Source organism: Aptenodytes patagonicus, chromosome 11, assembly GCF_965638725.1.
Source record: "Aptenodytes patagonicus chromosome 11, bAptPat1.pri.cur, whole genome shotgun sequence".
Classification (NCBI taxonomy): domain Eukaryota; kingdom Metazoa; phylum Chordata; class Aves; order Sphenisciformes; family Spheniscidae; genus Aptenodytes; species Aptenodytes patagonicus.
This window is the reverse complement of record NC_134959.1, coordinates 3,724,796-3,745,308: the sequence shown is the minus strand read 5'-3', so window position 1 is coordinate 3,745,308 and position 20,513 is coordinate 3,724,796. Positions and strand designations below refer to the sequence as shown.

General features: G+C 44.4%; 1 protein-coding gene across 1 annotated transcript; it reads left to right on the top strand.

The window, feature by feature from the left end:
- Positions 1-1,113: 1,113 nt before the first annotated feature.
- LOC143165379 (uncharacterized) lies at positions 1,114-12,502 on the top strand. The gene is made up of 11 exons (XM_076348787.1): positions 1,114-1,172; positions 3,375-3,509; positions 4,846-4,970; positions 5,290-5,358; positions 5,871-5,984; positions 6,820-6,935; positions 7,830-7,885; positions 9,379-9,431; positions 10,084-10,211; positions 10,748-10,904; positions 11,986-12,502. Exons 2-11 carry the CDS (start codon positions 3,468-3,470, stop codon positions 12,086-12,088), a joined length of 963 nt encoding a protein of 320 aa, XP_076204902.1. The 5' UTR covers positions 1,114-1,172; positions 3,375-3,467; the 3' UTR covers positions 12,089-12,502.
- Positions 12,503-20,513: the final 8,011 nt, after the last annotated feature.

Here is a 20,513-nt window from a genome sequence, read left to right as displayed (position 1 = left end):
GCCAAAAGCCTTCAAAAATACGGCTTCTTTACCTACAAGAGACGCTGAAGACCCCTTCAGCTGTGCCTGCTGTGATTTTTTGGTTTTGGTGCCTTGGATGAAATGGGCTGCCAAGCCTTTTCCCTGCCCGTTGGCTGGAGCTGGCAGCGGGAGCAAGCGAAGGACCCGCTTACGTGAGAGCCCAATAAAACAGGGTCAGAAATCTACAATCTCTTGGACATGAGGAAAAATGTCTTTACTGAAAGAGTGGTGAAACATTGGAACAGGCTGCCCAGGGAAGTGGTTGAGTCCCCATCCCTGGAGGTATTTAAAAGACGAGTAGATGAGGCGCTTAGGGACATGGTTTAGTGGGCATGGTGGTGTTGGGTCGACGGTTGGACTCGATGATCTTAGAGGTCTTTTCCAACCTCAATGATTCTATGATTCTATAATAGGAACTGCGATCCGAATCCAAGAGCCGGGAACATCCACAACCTTCAGCCTCGGGGAGGAGCCGCTGGTATTGCCCTCACACCCCGCGATGGCCCCAGGGGGGAGACCCCAAAACCCACCTCTCCTGCACCGCACCACCTAACCCGGAGGATTTCCTAGAAACTTGGCTGTGCCCCTCCGGGGGAACTGCCTGAACTTCCCTTTCAGCGCTTCCATACAGCTGGGCGAAACGCGCGCCGAGATCACGTTTCGCGGGAGAAAAATTTAAAAACAAATTCTAAAAATAAATAAATAACTAAATAACAGGAGCAAATGCAACTTCCCAGAGTGACCTCAGCGCGCCGGCAGCCGGGACGAGCCCCTCGCGGAAACGACCGCCGCCGGCCCCGGGGACACCGCGCCGAGCGGCCCCGAGGCGGGGTTTGGCGGCGGCCGGAGCCGGCGCCGAGCACCGCGCCCCGCGCCCCGCTCCGCCAGCGCGCACCGCCCCGCTCCGCGCCCCGCTCCGCGCCCCGCTCCGCGCCGCGATGCTGGGGCTGCTGGCGCTGCTGGCGCTGCTGGCGGCGGCGCTGCTGGCGCTGCTCGGGGCGCGGCGGGCGGCCGCCCCCGGCGGCCTGGCCCCGCTGAAGCGCTGGGCCCTGGGCTGCCTCCTGCTCTTCCACGGCGCCTGCAGGCAGCGGGCGGCCGGCGCAGGTCCCGCGGAGCCGCGGCGGCCGCGACCGCTCCGCCCCGACCCCCACGTGAGTGTCCCGCCGCGGCACCCCAAATCCTGGGACCCCCCTCCCCGGCAGCGCCTTCCCCCGGACCCCCTACCGTGATACCCCCTTCCCTGGCACCCCCCGTCTCCCTGCACCCCTGGCACCCCCATGTTCCCCTGGGACCCCATCCCCAGCACCCTCACGCCCCAATCCCTGGAACCCCCTGGGACCCATGTTCCCCCATAACACCCGTTCCCCTTGGACCCATACCCCCATGGACCCATACCCGCATGGACCCACACCACCTCCATCTGCAGAGCCCACATCCCTCAGGGATCAGCACCCCTCCCTGCAACCCAGCACCTTGCATCCCCTTGGGACCTGCATCCTTCAGGAACCCCCATCCCCTGCATCCTGGTGCCTGGCACCCCCCACCGCCTGATCCCTGAAGCCTCGGGACCCACATCCTTCCCCCCCGCCTTCAACACATCCCGGGGGGGGCAGGTTGGGGATGTCACCTTGGCTGTCCCTTGCAGGGAGAAGGGTTACCTCTAATCAGGCCAGCTGGTGTCAATGGGAAAAAGCAGATACACTGTGGGATGCAGAAGCCTTTTATTTTAGCACACCTGGTGAATTGAATCTAGTTTTCCGGGTGTACTTGTCTGCTTAATAAATAATAAACCCTCTGTCTACAACCTGTACCTTGCCTGTGTTCGTGTACCATCCTGTCAAAATGCTCACTGTGCCTAACAGGGAGATCTGGGTGGGCTTTGCTGAATTATTTGGTGAGAGGGGGAAGCAGAAAGGCTGATGCGACAGGATTTCCCTCGGTTTTCCTTGCCTTATCAGGATTCGGCTTGCAGATGCCATCTGAGATTTTGGATCCTAAGTAATTTCTGTGAAAAATCAACTTCTTGCTAACATTTCCTGGAGCCTTCTGGGAATCCTTAAGTCATATTATTTAACAAATGCATTGAGGTTCCTGCTTAGCCTTTAAAAGAAAGAGCTGTTTTCTCGAGCTTTTCCTTTCTACTAATTCAGCTGCTGCTCGGGGCGTTTTGAAGTGTTTTGCCAATCTTGACTGAATTTGATAGGGCAGGAGTGACACCATCTTCCAAATCAAACTGACATCCAGGGTGGTTTGAGATAACAGCCAAGGGGTCTGTGATTTCCTCTCTGCTCCCTCAAGCAGCAGCACTGGAGCAACACTTACAAGAGAGGTCTAAAAACAGATCTGGAAAACACTTCCAGAAATGATGTCTCTCAATTTTTGCATTGGCATCCAATAGGCTCGCTCTGTATTTCCAGACTCTGTGCCCTCAAAATCCCCCCTTATCTGTACGCACAAGGGCAATAAGCGTCTGATTTCAGTATTTCTTTGCATTTTACGATGAGTAATTTTTCAGAAGCAGAACTTCATCCATGCCCAAAAATGCATACATAAATCTTAATCTCCACGTTCCAGCTTTTAATACTTCACTTTGAGTGAGTTCTGCACGAATACATGAAAATATACATCTGAATTTGAAGGTGGGGACTTCTGTGCCTAACAGTTTTTGTGATTTGAGATGTTAACTGGCCCTACACCAGCCCAGCTGCTAATTATGTTAGTAAAGTGCTGGGTTTCCTATGACTGACTTTCTTTCTCTTCCTTTTTCCTTTTCAGTTCTATATTTCCCCTAAGTGTAAGCTGTCCTACGTACAACCTGGAGCTAGGTGGGGAAACAGCACGTTTGTGGCTCAATTTCTTTCTTGCAGACACTCTTTTTGAGGACACATTTCCTAAGGATTTTGGTCAAGGGAACTTCTCGTTGCAAAATAATCATCTTAATTCAGGATAATATTTTACCTTGTCTGTGGCTCTGTGGCTAACATGCAATAATTATGTTCCCTCTCTAAAACTGCTTGTCATCTGCTTCCTCTCCGCTTTCTGTGTCTGCCCTGGTGAGGAAATGGGCAAACAAGAAAGGAAAAACGCTTTTGTGTCAATGAATGATGTGAGTGTTGCATGCCAGATTAACTGAATGTTTTCTGAGCACATGGACTGTCCTGTCTTATGAATGAGGCTTCACTGCTGCTAGCAAAACTCTCTGGCTGTTTGCCGGGGTGCCTGCTACCAAATATAAAAAGTGAAAGTAAAATTTCATTCCTGAGAAGAAACCTACGGAAAACAAAGAATTACTCACCTTCTCCCCCTCCTTTCCTGCCTCCAGCTGGAGCTGAAACCCATTTCCCTTTCCCCAGGCGCTTGATTCGGTTTACTTCGCCGGCTTTGCAGAGACCAGCAAGACCTTTGTGATCGCTCGTCTTGCCAAGCGTCCTAACGGGATCTGTGAGATGTGGCTCTTCCTGAGGGTGGATGGAGTAGGAGAGTTTGAAGTAAGTGGTGGTTGTGGGATGACATTCAAGAGCAGTGCTTAACTCCTGTCTTGAACCTGTGTCGGGATCCCAAGCAAAAATTAATGTTCTCTGCATCTTAGAGATTAATATTATTTATATTATTATTATAAAATATATAATATATAATTATTATAATATATACTATATATTAATATTAATATTAACTACATTAATATCCTAACAGTAAGACATTGGTGCTGTGACTAAAGACAGTGGTAGAACTGGCCAGATTACTGGTTATGTCTAATTTTTTGAGTAGGTGTCTGGCACTCATTCCCTTTTTCTCATAATGTGCACACAAAACAGCATTTTTTCTAAAAAATGTCTTGGTAAGTCTCCCAGGAAGAATTTGAGCATTCAGTCTTTCTGATAATGTGCAGCATGTAGTTAATAAGTTACGTTGTATGGTTATGGTTGATTTTTTTCCCCTTTTTTAATGAGTGAATGCTATAAGAACCGTTGTGGAATTGCCTCTTGCAAAGAGAAAGGAAGGCTTTTAGAGTTGTATGTACATCTGCTTCATTCTTGCTAAAAGGAAGACGGTATTAATCATATATTTTGCCTGTGGATTTCCCTTTTTGTTAATAGCTGACTACGTGGTAAAGGAGGAGGGAAGATCTGACATAAATTCCTTTGCTCTCAACTAACTATCTTTACGTTCACAAATTTGTTTTGCTAAGTAGTCATGACCAGAAAAAGCAGGAGACGTCCTCTTTGCAGAAAACCAAAGCAGAGAAGACTGATGTGCATTATTTGGTTTTCTAAGTAATATTTAGTAGAACGATACTACTTTGTGGCTTTGTCATTTAGAACTGCCAGCCAAGTTCAGGACCTTCTTAGATCCTTCCCTACAGCAACAGGCATAAGCTCTCCTTTTAGAAAGGTGGCAGCTTTAGAAAACAAGCCATATTTTTCAAAGAGCAGCTGAAGAGTTTTGGGAGCTTGCATGCACTAGAAATTTCCAAATTAGAGTTTCATCAAATTCAAGCTCAGACCAAATTACTCCCAAAGCCCTGCATCAGCTTGGCTGTAGGCTTGACAGAGTCACTAGCATAAGGAGCTGAGCTCTTACAGTGGCCTCCCTTCACACAAGTGATTCAGTTGTATTATCTGAAACAACAGCGTGTTATCTAGTAACTCAGGTGTTTTAGATGCAATTTTCCCTCTCTAATATCTAATTACCAGAAAGCAGGTAGAACTAAAAAGCCATTTCGATCAAATGTTCCTCCTGCAGAGGACCATCAGAGCAGGAATTCACCCATGTTGCATCCCCACAATTGAACTAAGCAAATGTTTTCCCGAAATGCCTTTTTAGCACCCACAACATCCAAACATGATGGTGAGTGATGAATCTGAAGAGATTTGGAGTGGAGGAGGGCTCACTATTGAATACTTAGAGCCCCAAACACGCTGGAAAATAAGCTTCGATGGATTTCTCAGGTACCGCAGCATGCTACAGTTTCATTTATCTTTATCTTAAAGACGAAGGCTTTTCAAACACTATCTGGAAATATATTTAACCGACTTGAACCAAAACCTATTTGGTAGCAATAGCACGCATTGATTTTTATGGAATGAAAATACAGCTAGCAATATCTGTGTCCGGTTTAGGGTTGTAATATAGCATTACTGTTCTGCCTTAGCACACAATAGTGTCATTCTTCTGCAGTGTCTCCTATTGCATCCACTTCCAAACGTGTCAGAAACATTTTGCTGTTTGTTTAGGAGCGATACAAAATTATAGTGCTTTGCCTTACAGAAAAGGGCCCTACCGACAGCGGTGGAGTGAAGAGGAAGGCGAACTTGTACCAGTTAAATTCTCTTTCCAGTAAGAGTGTTTCACTTTTGCTTTGGGATGTGTAGTGAGTTCGTGGTTAGAGATTTGGTTAGTTTTCAAAGGGTCATTTGCACAAGGTAACACACGAAGCCCCTGCCTCTGCTTTCTCTTTCTGTTTATGGACCCTGTTTGTCTGATAAAAAATGATTTGCTGTCAAAGTAGCACAGCATTTCTGGAGTAAGGCTGCATTTGCACCTCCAAACAGACTACGTGAGAGAAAGCAGCATGCTTTCGCTTGCAGCTCTGCCCTGCCAGCTTCCCTTCCTAGGTAATCTGTTGACTCTTGCAGGCTGTTGTCGCTCTTCTCGGTTTCCTTTTGTTTGCTTTCTTGAAAAGTAGTAACGTGCTACTTTTAGTAGTAACATAAAAATTACGAAAATCAGAATTTAGCCAATAATGATAAAATACAAAGATTGCCATTGTCAGAGTAGCAAGTGCACAACTTGGCCTACTATCACCTGGAAGTTAATAATGTCTTTTATTTTTTCCCCTCTTTTCCTAGTTGGGAAAACTTCACAGAAGTCTTTAACTTTAGTGTCGACAGTCACCCCAGCACATTTGCACGTGCTTTTGCCCAGGAACCGTGGACCATCGAGTTCTTCCAGAGGGTGAAAAAGTGAGAGGCGAGATTAATTTCTTCTGGGGTTAACAGTAATTTTTCTACAGATCCCTTCAGGGTCTGTCATGTGTTGTTTTAGAACACGATTTTAGAAGGTGGGTTTAATTTGAAGTGAGCTAATAAAGGACACGGCTCCTGTCAGGTGTCTCCTGGTTTCATTACCACACCAGACCTGGCAACCTCTAAGGAGGATCCTGCACACGGACGGGGTCTTCCTGATGTGTGGGTGGAGGGGCCTGCCCCCAGTTTTGCTCTGTAAAACCTTGAGCATTAAGAATATTTCTTATTCTGTCTTTTTTCATTGCTAACAACCTGATTTATACCTCTTCCAAAACCAATGGCGCAGGTATATCTAAGCAAAGGATCAAATATAATTGTGTGAAAGAAGGGCTAAAGTGGGCGTTTTAATTACTATACACGCTTCAGAGAGCTGAAAATACAGGAACAAAATATGAGTATCACTAGTGTGTTGTTTAATACAAGCAGAAAATACGTATATCAATAGTCTGTTGTCTTTGGTGATATCTGCTGACTTCTAAGCAGCAACTGTTAGGTAGTACAGCATTTTTTTCAAACAAAGGGCATTTTTACAGTCTGTCAGGGTGGGAATTTGCTGCTGTTTCATACTCAGGTGTCTCACAGACATTATGTAGCAATAGCTGGGAAATGTAAAAGTCGTTGCTAATGTGTAAAATCTGGCCTAGCCATGATCCAGATGCTCTGAAATCTCTCCTTCATTTTGGGATATAAGTCTGTCGGCTTGGCATTGGGGCTGCCTTGATTTTGCCTTACTGATTTTGTTTGTGTTGATTCACTCTTTTCTTTCTCCCAGACAAAGGGAAGAGCACTTCCGACATGAGCAGTGGGGCCAGTCTGTTGGAGAAATCGAAATAGAAAATCATGAGAAAACTGAACTTTCCCTCAAAGGTGTTCGGAGCCACTCTTACGGTAACAGCACCAGAAGCAATCCACTCGGCTCCCTTCACTATAGATGGTACTGGCAGGACAGTGGGACTAAAGATTATCTTTAAAAATAACCAATTCCATGACTGGGCATGAAGTTAAGACATTTCAGAGGAAATACCATTTTTATGGCTAAACTTCACATGTAACGCTCTGAATTGAGGCCTTGCAGTTACAGTTTCTAAATGAAGAAGAAACATGACAGCTTGTTCCTCAGACACCCCCAGTCCTGGGATCACTCCCTCTTGCTCTTACAGCCCCTAAAGCTGGGCGACTGTGGCAGAGGGGCTGAGGACCAAACAATTTGCCTTTCCAAGTGCTGGGAGCCTATCTGAGCAAAGAGCTCCTTTTATCCTTGTTATCCATCAAAGGATAGGTACCAGACTACCTAGACCCAAGTAGGCATGAAGTCTCCCTGAACCACAAATCCTTCCTCCCTTCACCTCATTAAAGGTTGATGCTCCTCAAGGCAGCAGTACTCCTATTTAAGGGGGAGATGGGATATAAGCTCACAGCTGGGCCAGCTGAGTGCAGAGATTCATGATGGAGAGAATTTGGTCCATTCATGTCTCGTGAGCTGCTGCAAAGGCATTGACACATTTGGAGCTGTTAAAATGTTTTGTGACGTTTTCCTGGATTTGGCCAGTACGTAGACCTGTTGTCAGTCTGGCTTGACATATCACTCTGCTCCCCTTTCCATTAGGCCTTGAACTAATGGAAAAAGAGGAACAATTCCATTATTGTTTTGGGAACATGCTTAGCCTGTTATCAATTACTGGAGAATTTCTTTACTCAAGTTAATGTCAAGTCAGGTACCGTTATTTCATGTTTTCCAGCAACAGTTAACTTTAGGTTGGGTGATTTTGTTCTTTTTTGCAGGTATCAGGAACTGGTCTGAGATTTACCGGTATGTCATGATTTTGGCACGCTTTGAGGTAGGTATTAACATGCCAATATGCTACTTAACCATGAAAATGGAGGTGTTCTGCGCACCTCATATTTAAATATCCTGAAATAAGGCATTGGGAGCATCCACGGTGTGCAATCAGAAGTGCTAACTGGTGCCATCATTAGCACATATCAATGCTGGAAGCAGCTCTCAAAAGCAGAGCCATGTGTGTAAAAACCGAGATTTTGCTACACTGGTTGAACCAAAAGTTGTTTTGGTAACTTGACACTGTTTGTTTTGGCTTTTTTAAGAAAAAAATAGATAGGCAGCTTTATAGGACAGTTTCTCGGCTGCCGCAGATACCCAGCGCTCAATGGAGTTGATGCAGTGCTGATTCACACTAATTGAGAGCCCGAGGTGTTTGAAGGCATCTTAAGCCTTCATGACAGCAGTCGGCAAATATTTCTGCTGGTGCTCAGCTCTAATCTCTGCTTTGCCCTTGTGGCTGTGCCAGAGGAGCGTCTGCGCCGTGGCTGCTGGGAGCACACAGCCTGGGGAAATGCTGAATGCTGGCGTTACAAGCTGGCATGCAACCCGAACAGATGCTCCTGAAAAGGCATTTCCTTTGCCAACACAGGCGTAAAGAAATCTAAACTCTCTGTTACAGGCAGCATTACAGGAGTTAAGGCTGAATTCAGAATAAAAATTCTTTTCCCAGATATATGTTGGCCAGCACAAAAACACACCTTGGAAAATCCCACGTATGTGCAGATCCAGTAGCTGCTGTGATTTAACGTATGCCTGTGTTCCTTTTCATAAGACTGTGCTTTTGCACCGTAATGTGCATAGTCAGGTAGTAACCTCTCCCTTTTCTTCATAGTTATTCAGGACTCAAAATAACTGTGGCTCTTCCTCTCCTAATTAAAAGCCACGTGACTGTTTGTTAAGGAGGAATTGAAAGTTTATCACTGATTGAAGTTTGGAGTCCTCATACCCTGAGTGTCTGTACATATATAACATCACAGCGTAGGCTTATATTTGCCTCAGAGCAGCCCAAGTGGAACACGAAGGGATTCAGACTCAAGGATGGAAGAGAAATTAATAAAAACATGAGATTCCAGTTCCTTCTTATTTCACATTTTTTCCGTATGCTGCTCTCAGGCATAGAATAATGTAGGTTAGAAGAGATGTCTGGTCAAAGCAGGGCCAACTTTGATAGGTTGCCCATCAGTTTTGAACATAGCTAGCTGACATCTCTGCATGTATTTTTTCCCTCCTCCTCTTATATCTGTTTGCTGTGGACTTTCTGTTGTCCTTAATGTCCTTAATTTGTCCTTAATGTGTCTGGTTTATATTCTTGGACTCTCATTTGCTGCCAGATTTTCATGGAAGACGTATTGAGAAGATTTAAAAGTATAAAGTCAGAGCACACTGCATAACCTGAGTTGTATCCAGTGTCTTCTTGGTCAAGTCAGTGTATGATCCACGCAAATGAGTCCACATAAATTAGGCTGCTTTTTCTTTATCGCTTTCTTACAGGATGGGACTGCGGCACATTTGACAGTTATTAATATGCCAGCTACCACAACTAAGTAAGTAACCAAGGAAGTTTATGCTGCTAAAAACATATGTCTTAAAGGTGGCAGAAGCTGCTCTGCAGGACGCCTATATGCACATTATTGCTTTGAACCTGTATAGCCCAATTTCCATCCACACCCTCTTGCTTTCCACTCCCTCCACCCAATTTTCCATTTGCAATTAGTCACAAGGACAGCTTTTACCTTCAGTTACTTCCTTCCCATTCAATTACTGCTTGGCTGATGCAGCTGCCTGTCTTACTGTCTAGATGATTTAGAGGTACAAACTGAGCGCTTCCAGCTATTTCAGAAGGTGTGCCTGTCTGTAATGGGGCACTACGCAGGGAGCCCTGCTTTGCTGGCTGGCGCTCTCTGCCTCCAGAAGCTTAAAGACCAGCGTTCAAAGCCCTCTGACCAAGTGGGACCAAGTGACCTGCCTGTCCCACCCGCCCACCACAATCCATCCTGCAAGCCTCATCTTTCCTGCACGCGTGGCTTCCACCGTTCAGCATTTGCAATATGCCACAATATAACCTTTTTTATTTATTCCTGCTGCTTTCCAGGGATGAAGGCCACGCTCAGCACTGAGCTCCCCTGGCAGGCCAGTGTGCTGGTCCATTTGAGTTTTAGTTGAACTTTAATTCTGCTCCATTTCTTTCCCCTTCAGCCTCACTGTAGGTTATGTCTTTTTCCCTGATGGGAGGAAGGCTGGTATTGAGTGGTCCAATGCCTCTCTGGCTGAGATGGCTGATGATGGTGTTATCAAGGATGAATATGGAGTCAGTTTTACTGCCGGTAAGCTAAATGTAGCCCGCCTATATCTGCTTTCAGCTTTTTGGCATGCAGTTAATTTAGTGTAGGAAAGTGAAATACAGTGAAATTCCATGTGACCCTTGGAGCAAATTTGAAAGCTAAATGCATCATGTTAACACCCTGAGAAATTTACTTCTGTGCTTAAGTTAAGTCATATGTGTAGTGTGTCATCAGTGAAACTGTGTGTGTGTCCGCTGCAGGATCAGGGCCACAGGCAGCTGTACCAGAGGGAGAGTTACAGTTTCTATTTGTGGTGACTGTTGCTTGTGCCAATCCGGATAAATGATGTGATTTTCACTTTTGGAGTGTCAAAACATATGTTACGAGGTGGATTCAGCTGCTCTGGGAATACAGCTTGATCAAAGATTTTACTTAATTTACAAAGCAGACAGGAAAACTATTGCTCTTTAGAAAAGCATAAGAAGAAACCATACGCAAAAATAATAGATCTTGGGACTTTTTAAGATAAAATGCTGCTGAAGGTTGGAGACATTCTTCCCTTTTTACTCTTATCAAAGGTGGCAAGTACTTTGATGTTTCTGCAGCGCTGGATAAGCAGGCTTGCCCCCTGGTGTATAACGGCCTGATTGGAAGTGGCGTTTTCCATGAGTGCATTGCAGATTTCCGACTGAACGGGTTAACGCAAGGCTGGGGCTTGGTTGAATTTTATTACAGGTAAAATAATGACAGGCAAGAAGAGGTAAAGAATTCCCATCCTCCTATATTGACCTATGTGGCTACAGCTCCATAGATATTTGAAGCATAAATGCACAGGTTTTTCATCTGATGTAAAGAAATGTTCATTTAATCTTAATGTGTTTATTAAATTGACAAACATGATATATATTATTTGAAAAAGAATGATTGTGCAAGCACTTCATACATGTAGACAAACCACGGGCACTTGTTCAGTTGTTTGTTATATAGGTTTATGTAGGATTTTGTATAGATCTCCATATAGGTTTATGAGTTGGTGGATGGTCCATTCTGGAGACTGTCTTATTTAGGCAATCTGTCACATTATAAAAATAATGAGTCCTCTACCCCAAACAGCAGGCTAACCGTATTTGTCAGACTAGAGCACAGAAGAGAGAAATGTTCAGAAAATCAATACAGGAATGCCTCTTCTAGGGAAAACGATTATATCAACAAAATATGTGCTTCTCGGTGAAGTGCTGTTTCTCCTGCCACACGATTGTCACAGTCTTTTACTGGAGCCTTTTCCCTATTGAGTCTTTTCTCTCATGAAAAAAAGGCAAGTTTGGTTGTTTACATTTAGTTTGCTTTTTAAAATAAACACTAATTCTTGGCTGTCAGAGGAAAAGCCATAGATGACTTTCAGAAGACCCAGAGCTCAGCTTCTTCTGAAAACCAGACACATTTCAAGGACATAAAATAAGCCACTAAACCCCCAAACGCCTGCTGGTTGCACTTGACAACCTTGGCCTGCAGCTCCTGCCAGGTACCTGCTCCACGCCCTTCACTGGCTGTCAAAACCTGCGTGGTGGAGGAAATGACCCAGCACGGAAAGTCTCCACTAAAACCCAAACAAGGCACCCTCTGCAAGTCCGGGCAGTCCTGGATGTTTCTAGATCCGCCCCAGGAAGGCTTAATTTGGCAACGCTGACAAAATTCCCGTAGGCTCCCATCTCGTATCTGCTTCCAAGTCAAAACCATGTTAGAAATTAAAGGGTGGGTGTCTGGTTCTTTCCCCTCGCCGCAGAATGCCAACTCAGCGTCGCTGCTCTTCTTGCAGGGACGAAGCCTCCCAGCTGGTTCCGAATTTGCAGCTTGGTCCAAAAGCTGAAGGACCCGACCTTTCCTCCTGGTGCCCTGCGACCGATGGCTCTCCCCCGTGAGCGTTCGCAAGCTTGTCCCGGCGACGTTAGCAAGCAGCAGCTTTCAAAAAAAATGTTATTCCCCGCAAAATGCAGAGTTTGGAGCGTGGAACTCGTTGTCACAGGACGCTGTGGAGGTCGAGGGTATAAAAGGATTTGGAGAGAAATGAGATACATTTTAGTCGTGCAGCTCTTAGTGGTTGCTAATCATGGTGGTCTGGAGGCAATTTAAAGGAAACCTCTGAACAGCTGATTGCAGGAAAAGTGCGCTAGGAGGGATCACTCTACGCTCTGTCTTTTGGTATTTTTCCTAAACTGCCAGCTGCTCCCCACCATGAAGCCCAGGACGCTGGGCTACGTGGATTTCTGACCCAATTTAGCAGTTCCTCTGTTCTTTCAGATTTGTTTTTGAAATAAAAGCTCTATCTTTCTGAACCCTCTCGTTGTTATAGTCATTAAAACATGGGAAAAAGCTATTACAGGAAACTACATGGGCTTGATAGTCTTGTCTATAACTGTATGAGAGCTGAACTGGAGGAAGTAGGAGAAAGCACATCTAAATGGGGTGTCCTCTAGGAATAGCATTAATGGCCAATGAAATGGGTGATACAAACACATTTTTCCCTTGTCTGAAGGAAAGCCAGGGTCTGGTAGTCCAATTTAGAAGACGTTAGGAATTTCTCATCATTCATTTGAACTTAAGATGCCTTATTAATCACAACATCCATGTTAGTCACTGATAGCTGCTGGCCCAAGGTAACCTACCGTGTATTCCCTACCTAGATGCATCTTGCCATTAAGTAGTGAAAATTAAACATACTTACGATATGTCAAGAAAAAATAGTTACGTGGAAGATCTGGACAGAAGGAATTAAGGAAAGATGCCTCACCAGGCAGCAACGCTATGCAACTGCTGGGAGCATGATAAGGTTATGTTATAATAGTACCTCCACCCCATTTAAGAAAGCAGTGAAATCTGGGTGCATATATATATATATATTTATAATCTCTGCTTAGGTTGACACTGGAGGAGACGTTAATAGACTTTAAAGACGACTTTCTCCTTTAGTAGTTCTTACACTTATTACTATAACAGTGTTATGCCAAATAGGTGCACGAATGTAAAATTATTCAGCCTATATATATCATGGCAATGACTGCATGTTCAAATTTGGGATGCATCACTGAACAAGGCTGGGATGATGCAAGCAACAGCCTGATGTGATACAACAGGCTGATTTTATCAGCAGTCTCTTCTGCAGCTGTGCAGTAGAGAGATTCCCACTCCCTAATTTATAACATTGTCCCTGTTCTGCGTTTGTGCCTGTGAGCTGTACCCCACCGAATGCACAGATTCGTGGTGCAAGTGCCGTGCCCCTCCTTGCACCCCAAACCATCAGCCGTATGTGCCAAGCAGACTTACGATTGCATTTCTTTTGGGATAGTCATTGATTCAGAGCTTTGGATTTTAGCCGGACTTCTCCTATAAATACTTCTCTAGTTACAGTGGTATTAAGAAAAACATTCTTGTGAGTCTTGCACAAATTTAAAGATGTCTTAAATCTGTCTGTGCGCTGGAAGTCTCAATGCACCGAAACAGGGAGCTTCTAAATTACTTGAGACAATGGTACTTAGACAGAAGGGAAGGCCTTATGCCTCTTTTTACACATAAGAAATCAGTTAAATAGGTAATTTTAGAAAGGTTAGAAAAATAACAACGTTCTACATCACAGTTTGTCCCTCCTAAGTATGTGGCTTGTTTTGCTGTGATCTCAGGAACATCTGTTCCTTTTTTCTGTGGAGTTTTTGTCATCTCTCTCTTTCCTTTTTGCTTTTTTTCTTGAAGACTAAAATATTAACATTTAGAAAAAGGAATATATAGGCACACAATGAGCGAGGTCTTTGGAGGTGTGCACTTCTGTTGGAGAATGTAGATAATGAGAAAGATTGTTAATTATTACTCTGGAGCGATAGTTCGAGAAATTGCTGTAAAAAAGTGCCCTGTCCAGGCCAAAAATTAAAAATCCATCCCATCAAGGAAGGCATTGGTCGGTCTGTTTCTGATTTGCAGAAACTGGGCTACAACTAAGGATACTGTGGGGCAAATGGCACGTGTCTCCTCCGAATTGTAGTCTCTGAAGGTCATGTACTGCAGTGGAGGAGACAGAGGAGGATGACGTAGCCTTCATCGCTCTCCTTTTGTCCTCTTGTTTCTTTTGGTACCAGTGGATGGAGAATTAGAGCACTCCTGAGCTCAGTTTGCAAAAGTTCAGGCAGGGTACAGAAAATGATTAATAAAGTTTTGAGCTGGCAGGTTTATTTGCCAGGTGATGAACTACTGGTACAGTATTTCAGCTTGAAGGACTGAAAAATTGACTGTCGGGGGTTTTCTCCCTGGATTTCAAATTAGTTTATAGTGAGCTTGTGTCCAGGACACATGGAATAACTTATTTAATTTAAAATAAATCTACCAAGCCCCACGCTTTGACCATATGAAGTGGTCCTTCTCTTGTGGCTCCTTTCTCGGTGGAAAAATCCGTCTTGGGAAATGCTCCTACAGCACAAAAGCATTAATTTTGAGCAAAAAAGCAGTAAATGGAGGTAAGTCCTGGCCAGAAGTGAAATGTAGCATATGATCTGCTCTCGTCCGGCATGAAGGGAGGCAGCTGGAGCCTCACTGGGATGAGCTGCTTTCCAGCATCTGCGTTTTGCACGTCTGGGAGGAACTGAACACCTGTAATTCCTGCTGCTGTCAATGGGCCAGCGCCTGACACGGCAAAATACTTGCGCAAAATACTTGCACGTCCCACTGGAGCTCACATGCATGTTGAATTTCAAGATTCAGGCACTTGTAAAGAGGTCATTTAAAGGCTGTCAGCCCCAAACTAAGCATTTCCCATCAATCTGGCCTTGGCTACTGATGTCTAGAATGGTAAATATTTTACTAGGCTTATTTATTCTCCTTCCTTTTTGCAATCTTTCATGTATTCATAGTACAGATATAAAGGCCATTTTCAGTGACATTGTATTTCACTGGCAGAAAGAAAGGAAGGAAAAAATCTTTTTTCTGTTTGGATTTATGTCCTAGCTTTACAGTTGGTGAAGCAAAGTGTAGCCCAGGGAGGTCTGTAATTTATCAAAAAAAAAGCACTATATGGCCGAATCATATCTGCAAAGCAACCAATTATTTCAAAAGTAGACTTTTCCCTCCATAAGAACAAACTCAGCAGCCAAATGACTCAAAGACATTCCAGAAAAAATGACTGACACCACCCACTCCCTTCTCCCATTTACTGGAACCCCGACTGCCTCACGCTCCCTCTTGTTTACCATAAAAAGCCACATCAGTCCTTCTCCATCCAAAATTGCTCTTCCCTAAACTGTGGTTTTTTTATTGTTGCTGCTCTCCTAACAGACTTAGGCTCAGAGCTCAGGTGTCTGAGGCAGGGCCTCCAAAGGGATCTCTTCTGGGGGGCTTTTTGGGTCCTCCCCCCCCATTTTGAGGTGTTTTCCTTGCCTGGTCGAGGCTGTAATTAGTTACAGCATTGACTTTTGCTTTTATTCAGCACAAAAAAACCTTACTAAAAGCACAGTGCAAGTGAAGTTCATTCTAATCTGGCCATAAAATTTTACGAGGGGTGTAAATCAAAGGGAGGAGTGGCAGCTAATGCTCTGGAACAGTTGAGCCCTGTTCAAGCTTTCTCAATAGAGTTAAATCCCTCCAGGAGCAATTAGCCTAACAAGCTGTTTGGTCCACTTATAAATAACGTCACTGATGGAGACGTCTGGAGGTGTCTGGTCTGTGCACAAGAGACTTTCCAAATATGCTGAGTGGTGAATGACTTTTTTTTTCTTAATCCACAGCAGAGGCGTGGAGATGCATATCTGACATGTCCCAGCAGCTTCCCTCACATATTTATCATGTTTTCCAGGAAAGATATGGAGGGGAAAGTAGGAGTGCCACGCTCTTCTGGTGTGTCCTCCTGCATTGCTTGGTAGGTGTGCATGGGACAGCGTGTCTTAAGTGCTGACATCAAATGCTTTGGTCAAAGTAACTTAGAAATGGCCCTGTGCACAATAAACCTGGGAATGGTTCATGGCTGAAGTCCTTGTCACACCCCCTGCGACATCCGAGACTGGTGAAGGCCTTCTGGTTGCTATAGGTGTTAGAAATGTGATTTGGAGAAGGAGGTCCACCAGATGCCATTAGAGCAAGAAGACGTTGACAGGAGTGAGGGTCTGGGTGCAGCCCATGGCTGTGCCAGCCCTGGAGGGCTGGGGCATGATGGAGAGGTTTTACCTCTACAGAATATCTTTTCTCCTATTATTTGTCTGGAGGGACACAACAAGGTGGAGATTTCTTTTGCATGCGACCAAGTGACTTTGGTTTCTGCATTCGGGGGCATCTTTGGCACATCTGGGCCCCATCACCTCAACTAACTCTATGGCCTCATTTTTCCCTTCTGCTTGAGAGCTGACCTTAGTTTTCCCACCCGTCCCATTGGCTTGAAGCATCTTCTTGGTTTTGGGGTTTTTTTTAAATTGTCATCAGTTTGTCTTTTCTTTTTCTAAAATACGTTGTAAATTTCTAGCCTTTGTGGTCTTATGATTATGGAGGAACCTTCTGCAGCATGTAGAGAGCTCACCCCATAAAACTGGCTTTGTAAAATCTGAATTAGATGTTTTCAATTGCAAGGATAAATAACTGTCCATACCCCTTTAAAGTTCGACTTTTCAAAACAGGGCTGAAAGGGACTCTTAGCTAATTTCTGCCAAAGCATGAACTCCACCATTGGTGAAAAAACCTCCCACACAAGGAGAAAACAGCACTGAATAATTACAGTAGCCTTAAGGTGGTGCCTTTAACCATCAAAAATGGAGACTTTCATAAGCAAATAAACCTCAGCACGGATGCTGCCTTGGTTTCAACCCTCAGATGACTCCGTCGTTTGAGTTTGTTCACCGAACCCAGCAAATTTCCATGTGTCAGGAGGCATGAATGCTTTTGGATGAGAGGATGAAAAGGATGGGAAAAGGATGAAAGGCCTTTGGTCTCGTCCTGTTTGCACCTTGAAGGGACAGACCTGCATTCTGCGTATTGCATCCAGTGCAGAAAAAGTGCTGTTGTGGGCGACTAAATATGCCGATATCTGGGTGCGAGTGAAAATGGTCATTATGTCTTTCAGAAGGACCACCATAAAATCTAAATTGATTGAGGCCAGGTTTGGTCAGGTCCGATGGCTAAGGGGATAGAATACAACACATCCAGACAGGACTATGCAGCTCAACACCAGTGGGATAAAAATTGGCCTGCCCAGAAAGCCCGGTGAGCGGAGGTGCCAGGGCAGGGCCAAGAGCAATGTCATCGTTGAAGACATGGTGCCAAGCACACATCTGTGGTGACATCAGCCAGTATTGTGTATGTATCTACAAACAGAGAAAAAGTGACCACGAGGACATCTGGGAGCTGACTTACACAGTTGTGCGGGTCAAAAATGTTATTCATATTTTTTCTCTACTCTTAAGGCCAGGAAAGTAGCAACCATTCAGGCAAGGAGACAACAATGGTTTTTACTCCCATCACCCCTTTTCCTTGGAAATTGCAATTTTTTCCTTTGGCAAAATGACCCAAATTATGCACACTTGATACATTTTGATTAACTTTTTAAACCTTCCTTTTGGATGAAGCATGGGAAATTCCACTGTTTGTTGCTTTTGTTGTCAATCCTAAACGCCCTTTGAGTAAGGGCTGGCTAATCAGTTGATAAGGGATTAAAAAAATTAATTACAGGCCCCCAAAGTTTAAGAATATTTAATAGCCTTTTGCAGAAATGAGGAGTGGGAAAAGCTCTAGGGTTACACAATGTGCTGTGCTGCTGGTTGTCTTTACTAAAGCATCCAGATCTCAATGTTTCCTTTCCCAGTCTTGTTTCTGCTGTTATTCTAAGGCACTGCTAAGGCTAAGGCTTATTCTAAGTTATTCTAAGGCTTCTACCACATGTTTATAAGCTGATAAAACCATAATGCCAGGAATGTTTTCCTTCCTCTATTAGATTAACAAAATAAGTGAGTTTTCAGATACAGCCCTGTTTACCATACTCTCCACACCAAAACAAAGTTGTGAATAGATGTCGTTAACTCACAGAGAGGTGAGAAAATAAGAGTCTCTTGGCGTAAATGCCGATGTAAGATGTAGCTGTGCATCTCAGTGCTGAGGAGGAATGTTCTGCTCTCCTGATACGCTCTCCTCGCGGGAGCCGTGGTATCACACCACTGCTTTGCTGGGCTGGCAACCCTCAGCTGTGACAGGAGGGGTGACATAATTTTTAGTCCAAATATCTAAGAATAAGTCCCATTAGACACAACTGAGTTCTTCTGCAGCTGCTGTTGAGCAATTCATAATTGTACATGTCACGCAGCTTTCTGATGACATGGGGTTTGACTCCCATTAAGACAAAACAGCCACACAAAACACTTTTCATAACGAAGAAGGAGTATTTTAAATTATCTGTAATGAGCTTTTCCCAAAGCCATAAATACGCTTCTCTTGATCTGTCGTGTACTTAGTACAGCCATGTGCTGTGTGAGGCTTTCAGAACAAACACCGACATAGAGAAGTTTTGGGGATAGGGAAGAGCCTTAAGCCATCAGAGCCAATTATGCTAAACTCCCAAAATACATAAAGTATTTCATCAAGGGAGATCAAAGTGCCTTTCATGAGAAGGAAGAGCTATGGTCTGTCTTCTACCCATGGGAAAACTCTGGGGAAGAAATTGGCCAATTCTATAGCAGCATTCTTTAAATGTTAACCCAAGAGTTTACTTTACATTCATCGCAGCTTCCCATACGCCCTCGCAGCCTCTTGTGAGCTCTGCCCAGACCTACAGCAGCCTTTATGCATTTTGGGGTGGGACATGGAGCCGGCAAGACGAAGAAGGGGAGAAAGTCTGCAAAAAACCCAAAACACAGTCAAACCCATGAACGAAACAAGGTAGCGCCCGCTGTAGATACCTGGTATGTGTTGCACCACGTAAATGCTGTGCAATCACCCCCAGTAAAATAGTTAAAACTGCGACTGCAAAGAATGACGAAATGCTTTTGCAGAAGTTGTGTTGCATGTTATCGTTTGGAAATCGTTGCTTTGGATTGTGAAGACCCCAATGGCTACGAAGAATCCTCAGTTTTAATATGCATTATGAATATACCATGATGATAATACCAAGGTTTTGCCTTCAAATCACTGGTAGTCTTTGGGTTTCATAGTGATGACTGGATCAGCGCAAGCAGCACCGTTAGTATTATCTGGATATTTAGTGGAGCACCTTGTTCCTGGATAATCTGGTGTTCTGGAAATGATGGAAAAGCACTGAAATGAGTAATGATTAGCTTAGTTATCCCTCACCTTAATGAACTGTGGATAAAATGTTCCTTAAACATTATTTCCACGTTGTCACGTTTGTCTCAGAGAGAAAAGGACATAGTGGCAAAGCAAGCAAAAGAAGTCCAGCTCTCCATACAAACAAACAGGCATGGAGAGATGCTCACAAGAAGACTCGGGATCTGCATCCACACTTATGATCTCCAAAACACGGTCGTTTCCCATGGACAAACCAGCCCTGATATTACCAGAACACTAAAAGTTTCTGCTGTGATAGGGCAAATGAATGCTAATTAGGTTGATGGACTTCATCAGACTAAAGCGTCTGGTTCTTCCATTGTTCCACTTTTTGTTGAGTTTCCTCCACCAGGACCAGTCTGGGCTGAACTCTTAGGACACTCATTTTGCTCTAATAAATACACAGGAGTTACCAATAGGCACTTAGTGCAGTCCAGCTCTTTGCTGTGTCCAGTCTCTGCTGACTGAGAGGACTGGAAGTGGGAAGTGGTTATGGACTTCGGTTTCAGCTCTTGGGTCCTGACTTTGACCAGCGCTGAGCCCTTCAAAGGCTCATGTAACTTTTGGGAAGTGCTGGAGCACAGAGAAGCTCTGCTGGTGTTTGAGGCTCTGATGTAACTGGTATAAGCTGGATGATGAAGACCCATTTCTAACCATCTCTTTCTCCCTCAGGCTTTCTCAACTTCATTGATGAGCTGTGGTTCTGCACCCTCTTTTACATGGACTTAACTGACTCTGTCTCAGGGAAGAAATATCAAGTCATTACATGGAGATTCTTTTCTGCATTTATTTTATTTAAATCCTTCCTCACTCACACCAGATTTAAATGCTATTTGTTGGCATTATTTAGCAATATTTCATAGAAAACGATATAGTTCATGGCACTTTACTAGTTCACGCTGACTGAGGAGCAAAGACCCTGGGCAATTTTGTGTAAGTACATGGACAAACTTGTACCGGGAGCAGGAAAGCACCTAGATGTGTTTGTTGCCTTCCACGTTAGCTGGAGCTGCGTTGGCACAGCGCAGTCACTCCCGGTGGAAAGTTCCT

What these genes read in the sequence shown, in the direction of transcription:
- LOC143165379 (XM_076348787.1), top strand. Translation starts at nt 3,468, where the DNA reads ATGTGGCTCTTCCTGAGGGTGGATGGAGTAGGAGAGTTTGAA. An exon ending in ATGCCAGCTACCACAACTAA is followed by an intron (nt 9,432 to 10,083) that starts GTAAGTAACCAA and finishes TTTCCCCTTCAG; the next exon opens with CCTCACTGTAGGTTATGTCT. An exon ending in TTGGTTGAATTTTATTACAG is followed by an intron (nt 10,905 to 11,985) that starts GTAAAATAATGA and finishes CTCTTCTTGCAG; the next exon opens with GGACGAAGCCTCCCAGCTGG.